At 35.7% G+C, this 8,916-nt stretch overlaps 2 protein-coding genes across 5 annotated transcripts; both read right to left on the reverse strand.

The window, feature by feature from the left end:
* Positions 1 to 372: 372 nt before the first annotated feature.
* On the reverse strand, positions 373 to 6,676 carry LOC122061568. Of its 4 annotated transcripts, none has more exons than XR_006134676.1 (3): positions 6,319 to 6,676; positions 5,715 to 5,836; positions 373 to 922 (listed from the first exon to the last, which is right to left on the reverse strand). XR_006134676.1 is itself a non-coding variant. In XM_042624897.1 (2 exons), exons 1-2 carry the CDS (start codon positions 6,608 to 6,610, stop codon positions 912 to 914), a joined length of 303 nt encoding a protein of 100 aa, XP_042480831.1. In that variant the 5' UTR covers positions 6,611 to 6,676; the 3' UTR covers positions 373 to 911. The 4 variants fall into 4 exon arrangements, 2 of the variants coding, with proteins under 2 accessions (XP_042480831.1, XP_042480830.1); XR_006134677.1 differs by lacking the exon at positions 373 to 922 and adding an exon at positions 3,599 to 3,724; XM_042624897.1 differs by lacking the exon at positions 5,715 to 5,836.
* Positions 6,677 to 7,079: 403 nt separating this feature from the next.
* On the reverse strand, positions 7,080 to 7,760 carry LOC122060831 (E3 ubiquitin-protein ligase SDIR1-like). The gene has a single exon (XM_042623922.1). It carries the CDS (start codon positions 7,758 to 7,760, stop codon positions 7,080 to 7,082), a length of 681 nt encoding a protein of 226 aa, XP_042479856.1.
* Positions 7,761 to 8,916: the final 1,156 nt, after the last annotated feature.

Consider the following 8,916-nt stretch of genomic DNA (forward strand, 5'->3'; position numbering starts at 1 on the left):
CAGGAGAAGTTCCCTTTGGAACTCTTTCTTATCACTTGATAAGCATTCTCTCTTCTTTTTTTTTTTTTTTAAATATCTTTTATTTTTTTAATCAAAACTTGACATGTGAGGGAGATACCAGAGGTCCAAACATGCCATGTTTATTAAATATTAAAATCAGAAATATATTTTCTTGTTTTTGACAAAGACCGTCATAGAAAGATTCAAAACCTGTGGAGCCTTCTTTCGTTTTATATAGCACAAGTGGCAAACAAAAGCGGTAAAAAATATACTAAAATAAATAAAGAAATAAAAAAAAACAACGGCCATCCTTGAAGCTGATGGTTGGGTGTTGGGAGTAAAATAACAAACAAAATAGAGAGACTCCTGACAGCTCATGAACTGTGGGATCCCATTGCAATTCTCAATATGCTTTCTCACACTGCCGTCCCTCTGACAGCGTATCAGCAAGACTTTCCTACTTTCTAGATGGCATCAGCATACGCCATACTCTCTCTCTCTCTCTCTCTCTCTAAAGGTTCCAATTCCATCGTCTCTCCACAACCGTCGATGAAACTAACTACAAGCCAACGCCATGACACTTTCTCTCTCTTTAAATAGACCAACTTGAAGGTCTAAACAATTCAGAGTCTCCTCTTCCTCTTCCTCCTAAGTTCTCTGCTTCAACCTACCATTTCCTTCTTCCCAAGTTTCATCTGAGAACCAATGTCCAATCTTCTCTACAACTTCTTTCCTTCTGATTTTCTTCCTCCTCACCAGTTGCCTGTCAATGGAGATAGGATCCAAAAGCAAGTTGTTACCCAGAAAACAGTTACTTGTGAAGGAACCCTGAACTGCAACTTCTTCCCCACTGATTTGCTTCCTCCTCTTCAGTTTCCTGTGGGTGAAGATATCACTGCTGAAACTGTTCATCAAGCAGCCCCTGCACAGAAAGAAACAGTCAAATTCAAAGGTGTCGCACTTCGAACAGAGCAAGTTCACAGCCACAGGGATTCATCTCCAGTTGTTTTAAGCTCAAGGAAAAAAATACCCTTCTCTGCTTCAAAAGAAGTTTCTAATACTTTTTAGATCAAGTAGTACAACAGAGCTGAAGTCCTTGTCAGAATTGTAGAGAATTATTTTCAAGTCTTTCTTTTTGTTTAGTTCTAGTGTTTCACCCTTTCCTCACATGTTCATTCCTCATAACCTGGGGATTGGGATCTATGAAGTACAACATTTAGTATATCTGAGAACACATGGCTTCATCATATATATACACACAGAATATCCATGAAAGTATAAGAACCTTGATTTTACAAATAAGCCACTGCCCAGGAACCAATTTACCATCACTGACCTGGGAATATTATAAAAAGCATCCATGAAAGCATATGCACCATAAAACCATGCATAAGTCCATATTTATTTTATTACAAGTAATAAAATACAAGGATCAGAAGGTGATGGGATCCTTTTGCCACTTTCATATATGAACTAATATGGAGACAGTTTAGAGACATCTATTACTCTGTTAAGAAGCCTGAAAAGTGGAGATAACTATTGATTTTGTTTATGAGCCAAGATTTCCACATTGGAGGCATCAGAAGCATAATTTCAGTATGTGTACAATGCTCAATCCAACTGCCAAAATATATACAACTGTCTCATAAGAGTTTGATCCGATAATCATATTTCCAAAAAACCATGTAGAGGGAGATCTGAAAAATCCACAAATTTTCAACTCAGAGGAAGCGATTTAGTGAAAGGATGAGCTCAAACTTCTATATACAATGTTCTAGTTTGGTTTTGTAGATAAAAAGAACAAACATGTGCAATCCACCAACCACCCCAAACTAATTGGAACATGTTCCTGCTAGCACACTTGCACCAATCAGATTGTTTCTCTGATTTTTAAGCATCTCTTCTTGGGCATTTATAACACCATCCTTCAATGATAACAGTGAGAAAACAGCTCTCAGAGTTTCATTTAAAGAAAGAAATCATCAAAAGTACTCTGACATCTACCCAGAAATTACATATCATCATAATTGTTCAGACATCTATCCGGCAATTACATATCATAAAAAATACTCAGACATCTATCCGGAAATTACATATCCTCCACAAACTAAATTATATTTAAATTTTCCGAGACCAAAGACAAATATCACAGATGGTTATGGAATCTCCAAGTACTACATTCTGGGTAAATAAGAAGTCTATTCATACCATTCGAATAATGGGAGAGGGTTAGGCATGCCGCCAGCTTTCAGTAAGTTAGCGGCATGCACCAATTGCAGCGCTGGAACCGCTGGACACAGGAAATAAAGGGGTCTTTTCCAAAAGGGGAAGAGAGAGGATGACACATGCTAGGCACTCTGACGGCATACCTAGCCATTTCCCTTAAACATCTGCAACAAACTAAATAGCAATTGAATTTTCAAGGGGCAATGATTTAAAAACTAGATGGTATAGAACCTCCAAATAGAATATTCAGGGTGAAGAAAAAATTGCTTTGCACCTTTCACTGGCCATGACAAAGGATTAACTGCAAGACGCTTTTAAAAATATATCTTTAGTTTCCAGACGTGGTTTTGATGACCCAGAAAAACAGTGAAAAAGAAATGACATATTACTATCAAAACCCCTTTTATAATCAAAAAGATAAAATAATTACCTGGAGAGATGAATATAAGGGGTGGGCGGGAAGGAGGATCCTCGAATAAAAGAGTAGAAACACTTCAAAAGAAATAGCTAGCTCTCATCTGTACACCTTTAGAAAACAATCTCATCTCTACCCACATCTTACTTTGAACTGAAAACATAGGATGGAAAAAAAAAAAAAAAAAAAAACACCAAAAAGATATCTTTTACTTTTTTTTTTTTCCCTCTTTCTGCTTCCTTCATATTTATACAGGAAAGTTTTGCTGGTCTGCATAGTCGAGAGGCTATCTCTGGACTGGCACAAATATCTGCCGCATGGTGGGTGGTTTGACAATTTTTGGAAAGAGAGGCACCAAGGTTCAGCCCAAATGGATTTGGCCAATTGGCAAAGAAAGCATTGAAAATCCAGGACAACCAAGAGGGCACATGCTTTTGAGTATGAAATTTGACACAAGGTCAATCCACATCATTCCCTAATATCCAATGGTTAGCAATGTCCCATCACCTTTCGACGTGACACAACTAGGTATGTAGACCATAAATTTCCAAGTGGAGTACACGGTCCAGGAAGCCTTTTCCTTTAACTCCACAAAAACTTTGCTTACAAGAAGCATGAACAAATGATAAAAGTGTAGGATACAAATCAAGAACAGCAACCTCCTCAGTTACTAGTGGGACCTGCATCTATAAATGATGAAGAGGTAAACCATACAACAATCACTATCATTATCCCATATCAAGAAAGTCATTGTATAATAGATGAAATGGAAAGTAAAAGAGAACTACTTTACCAAACGAACAGATTGTTTGAATGAAGGAAAATAAAAGAGGCAGTACAAATCGTATTCATCCAGCCAACCAAATCCGGATTTGGAGAGGACATAGATGCATGTGTATCAATCAACATCCATATCATGATAACTAGTGTTTCTCATATCAGATAAATGTTCTTTATCTGCATGAGTTGGAGAGCAAATACATCATTGACAGTCATCTAGTCAAGGTCTTCACCCTTCCTGATGAATTCATCGTAAGAGGATATTTCCCAGTGCTCGTGACCCTGTCTTCATAAAACTGTGTTCTGTAATATTTGGTTATTGCTAGTGTGAGATAAACATTTCTCTTCATTTTGTCAGCGAAGGCACTTGTTCTTTGTACATCCATGCCCTCCAGAATTTTGGGGGGAATGGGGTGAACAACTGAAAATAATAAGAGTATTTTACAATAAGAGAACAATGAGAACAACAAGGCTCTATTTGGTTGCTAAGAAACAAAGAGAAGAAAAGAGAAAACTTTTTTAACCATTATCTCACATGATTGTGTAACTGGTTATTAAATTCTACTACACTTTGCAATCAAATTCCTTTGTTTTAAGAAGTTCCATTTGAAAAATATGATTAATATATTTAATAGGGTTTAAGGTAGTAACATAATATAATTACAAAACCTCCTATTTTATTTTCACACTGATTTCACATCTCTTCCCTTCCCTTCAAGGATTAAAGTATCGGTATCGGTGGCTGTATCGGTCAGTCAAAATTAAGATACGTATCGGAGGGTATCGTATCGTATCGGAGATACACTAAGATACGCTAAAGATACACACATAAATGGATAGGAAACATTTTTTTAAACACTTTTGCATAAAGAATTTGTTAAAAAAAACTATTGATAACATGTATTATGCATAAACACTAAATTGAGGGTATCGTACTAAGAATTCAAGGTTTGTAGTTGTCCTATAAATGTAAAATCCTTGTTCCCAACCTTGATTTCCACTTTAGTTAGAGAGAAATATGGCTGACAGCAACTTTGGAACAAAAACCCTTCAAAAAATCATGTTTTTCTGAAAAATTACCCATCTTGGTCATTATATGACCGTAGCGCACTGTATCGGTACATACCGATACTCACCGATACGTATCGATACTCACCGATACGTACCGATACTCACCGATACTCATCGATACGTACCGATATATATTGATACTCACCGATACGTGCTGATATATACATACTGATACGTACCAATACATACCGAAACGTACATTTTACCTCAATTTTATATTTTTCATAAAGTCGTATCGAGGCATATCGTATCGTATCGATGTGTATTGGTGGTATATTGATGCATATCGGTATGTATTGTAGGATATATATCGATACGAAAGGATTTTAAAAATTCAATGTATCGTATCTGTGTGTATCGTATCGGCCGGCTAAATTTAAGATACGTATCGGAGGGTATCGTATCGGTATCGGAGATACTTAAAACCATGCTTCCCTTCCATTTACATTCAACCAGATGGAACCAAAGAGAAAAAAATAAATCTGCATATACCATGAAAAGAATGTGGATGAAAATAAGAAGTGTACTTGAAAAGGTTATGCATGAAAGTGGGAAGCCTACAAAGTCAAACTTTGGATTCTTAGTTTTTTAAAGGTCTAACACTTAAAATACTATCGAGTTCCTACATGTTAGACTGGAATTCAGTGAGTCAGCATAGACCCTTTCTCCCTCTGATTTTTTATCAAGAGATAGGGCCAAATGGCAAATAGCACCTGTCTACATTCTTACTAAATTACTGCTCCTTTTCAAAAGCTTCAATCAAGGGACAGATGAATAATGCTTAATTTGAGTCCAGTCTACCTCTAGTGACTGCTGAAAACTCTATTGAAAGATAGAAAAGAGAAAAACCACATGGCACTGCACCTACTGCAGTAAGATGAATACCTAACCTCATATAGAGTAAAAATGAATTCAAAAAACTATGAGGTTACACTAAATGATCACACCAACTAAGAGAAAGTTACATTATTAGCGCCATACCTGTTGTTACTATTCTATGAACATTAAATGTTGCTGCCATCAACAAAGAGTTCTTCTACCAAAAAAAAAAGAAAGAGTTCAAGTTTAAGATGGTTTAAGCTTTTCTTTTCTAATAATCAATGAGGACTCTTAAATTGTATAACAAAAGGAGATTGGAATAATACCAAAGTAATGTAGGGAGAGACAGGAAGAAAAAAAAATTAATAATAAATGAGAGACTAAACAAAACTAGAAGTCATACTTTGCTGGACAACTATGATATCTCAACTAAACCATTCGCTATCGATGTTGTGATGTAACTCCATCAATTATATCACTCCTTCAGCAAACTCCCAAACCTGGAAAATTTTCCTCTCCTTTTTTCTGGCATTTGAATATAGGAATTCAGTGTAAGACAAGCAATCTCACCTCCAAAATAGTTTACAACTTACAAAGATAACTACTATAGAAGAAATGATGATCAAGAACAAAATGGCACACGCAATTGGCGCAAGTGAAAGTCCACTGCTTCAAAACAGCATTATTAAGCTCCCGTTTCTGCAAAAAATCACTATCATTCGGCATTGCCCTGTTATCCAAAGTCGTCTTGGTTCTAAAATTTGGAAAAAGGTTTTAAAAAAATAAAGTACCACCATTGACAATATGCAGCAAAACGTATTTGGTTCATAACTGTATATGGTAATCCGAAGTACACAAGCAACCAATTTTTTTTTGGGTAAATGGTATCTCATTCCTTTAGTTTTCTTCCCTGTAAGATTAGAACCAGTACCAAAATTGAGACAGCAACTGCAAACTTTCTGTAAGACTCAAAATCAAACATGTAAGCGACAAGGTTTAGAATTCACCTTTCTCTGTCACGTTTTCAGATTCAGCTTTAGAAGCACCCGAGTCCGTCTGGAAAACCCCTGCAGAGAAATTCGTATGCTGTAAATCCCTAACCGTACTTGATCTGAGAGAAGTCCTTAAGGGTTTTGATAGGAGTTTTGGAGTTGCAGACACTGGCATAAGCTTTGAAAGCGTCGTCATATCGATATCTTCTACAATCCATTCAGAAGCAACTATTTCTGGTTTCTCTTTTCCGCATATACAAAGCAAGTAATTCATTTCTGGACGAACAACTCGTTTCTGAGTACCCATTGAGGAAGAAAAAATGCTTGGAGAGACAAAACTTAAGGTTCAGTTCTCAAATTCAGCTGAGACTAGTATTTTTCAAAAGAGAGAAATCGAATTTTTCACTGAAAATTAAATGGTTCTCATTAACCCTAGTATGACTGATCAATATGGACTCGACTAATTAGGCTGAAGGCTTGGATATCTGTGTCCTCCATATAACTCTATCCGCAATCATATGCATATATTTTCTTACCACTTCATCAATCATTATTTCAAGTCTACCCTTACTTCTTCTTGCTCCATTTAATTGAGTTTAGATTTTTTTTATTTCTTTTTTTCCTTACCGATATTAGCAGAGGTTAAGAATTCCATTAATAGAGGCATAAGAAAGTCCATTATAGGTTAACTCATACATAAAAATAAAAAAATAAAAAAATAAAAAATAATTAACATGAACATGATTCACTATTTATGAACAGATTTCTCAAATTAATTAAACTGGCATCTCAAAGCGACACAAAGGGCACTTATTGCTTTCCCCAAGCCATTGATCTATACAATCTCCATGAAAGATATGAGAACAAGGCATCATCTTAACTTCCATCCTTTCCAAGAACTCATCGATACAAACCACACATGATGTCTGCAACAAATCCCCTCCTTTCTCAAACACAACCTTCTCTAATGCTTCTATTGCATCTCTCGATGTAGGTTTCACGTCCATTCTTTCACTCTCTTGCTCCATTACCATTAATTCTCTAATAAAACTTGAAATCTGTTCATCCTCTTCATACACTTCAGTTGTATCAAGCTTGATATCCACAGTAACATGCATGGTTGATAAGTATTGATTGGCTTCATCATAAACTCGATCAATGATCAGTTTTTGTAGATATTCATGATTGTTGGATTGAAGGATTTCTATTGATGAGAGTATTTCTAGAACAAAAGAATCCAACCTCTCAGACATTAAAGTTGTACTAAAGCTTCTTAGTAATGTTCTGTGATCTTCCATCTCTAATGTTGTCGACCAAGATCCTATCAACACCACCGGCTTCCGGCATTCGTCGACTTTAAACTTGAAGAACAGCTTGGGTTCTTCGATCATGGCGATGGGATCATCTGAGACCTTAAATTCTATAGAAACATGGCTGACTCTCTGTGTTGCACGCATGGTTGGTTCGTCTCTCTCTCTCACTATCTCAGTCTCTTGATTCACAAATTTTGAATAGTTAAGAAGGGTATAGGTACTTATAAATTTGGGTTTTGATTTGGAAAGTAAGATAGGAATAGTTTCAATGTATATCTGGCTAGCTCCGATAAATTTGCTCCCTTCTTCTTCTTCTTTTTTTTTTTTTTTTTTTTGGTCCATATTCATATGTCAATACGGGATTGATCAGGAATCAGTATAGTCCTTTGCTGATACTGATACGAATAAGCCAATTCATACCGATTCCTCACTCCATGGTTTATTTATTTATTTATTTTTTAAATCAATTGGTTATTACAAAATAGACCCACATAGCGGCCAAGAATAGATTCATGGAGGAGTTAATAGAGGCTCAAGATCACATTTCTTGGAAAGTAAGTAAATTGTGCAAACCATGCACCGATACTCCTCTCAAATGACCAATCCACAAGTACTCTATTAAACATTGTAAACCATTCCAAGACCCAAGTGTGCCAAGGGCCTCTATGGTTGCTTTGCTTATTCTCTATCTTTTTTATATTTGGTAGGAATTGCCCATTTTCTACCTAATCTATGGCTCTCCTGTTCATGGTTTCAAGAATCGATATCATATTTGTCGTATTGATTGTATCGGATCAATATTGGAAAATAGTAAACAAGAGAAAACAATAAAGAATTAAACTCATACTTGGTGGCTTTGTGCTCCACCTTTTATATTTATAAGATGGTGGGTGATGTAATCTTAATCCTTATGAGAAATGTGAAAGACTATTGCTATCCCTCATTAAGAATGAGATTTATGAGGGGAATCCCAAATTTGTTATCTAATCGAGCACAGATTTAGGGGATGGTACGATCTGATATTGATCCAAATCGGATTGGATTGGCATGTACCAACAGGTTTTGCCTTTGCTTTTTCAAAAAGTATAATTTTTTTTTTTTACTGTTTTACTCCTAAAACACGGATAATCGATTTGGATCCCTAATACAAATTCAAATAATAAGTAAATGATAATGTGAATAATCCCTACAAAGCTTAAAAATCCAAATAATTATGTGCATGAAGTAAACTTGAGGTAGATTTATCAGTATTTGAATATGCATATGGTTAATACATCAGTTATCTTTTTTTTTTTTTTTT

This window comes from Macadamia integrifolia, chromosome 14 (assembly GCF_013358625.1).
Source record: "Macadamia integrifolia cultivar HAES 741 chromosome 14, SCU_Mint_v3, whole genome shotgun sequence".
NCBI lineage: Eukaryota > Viridiplantae > Streptophyta > Magnoliopsida > Proteales > Proteaceae > Macadamia > Macadamia integrifolia.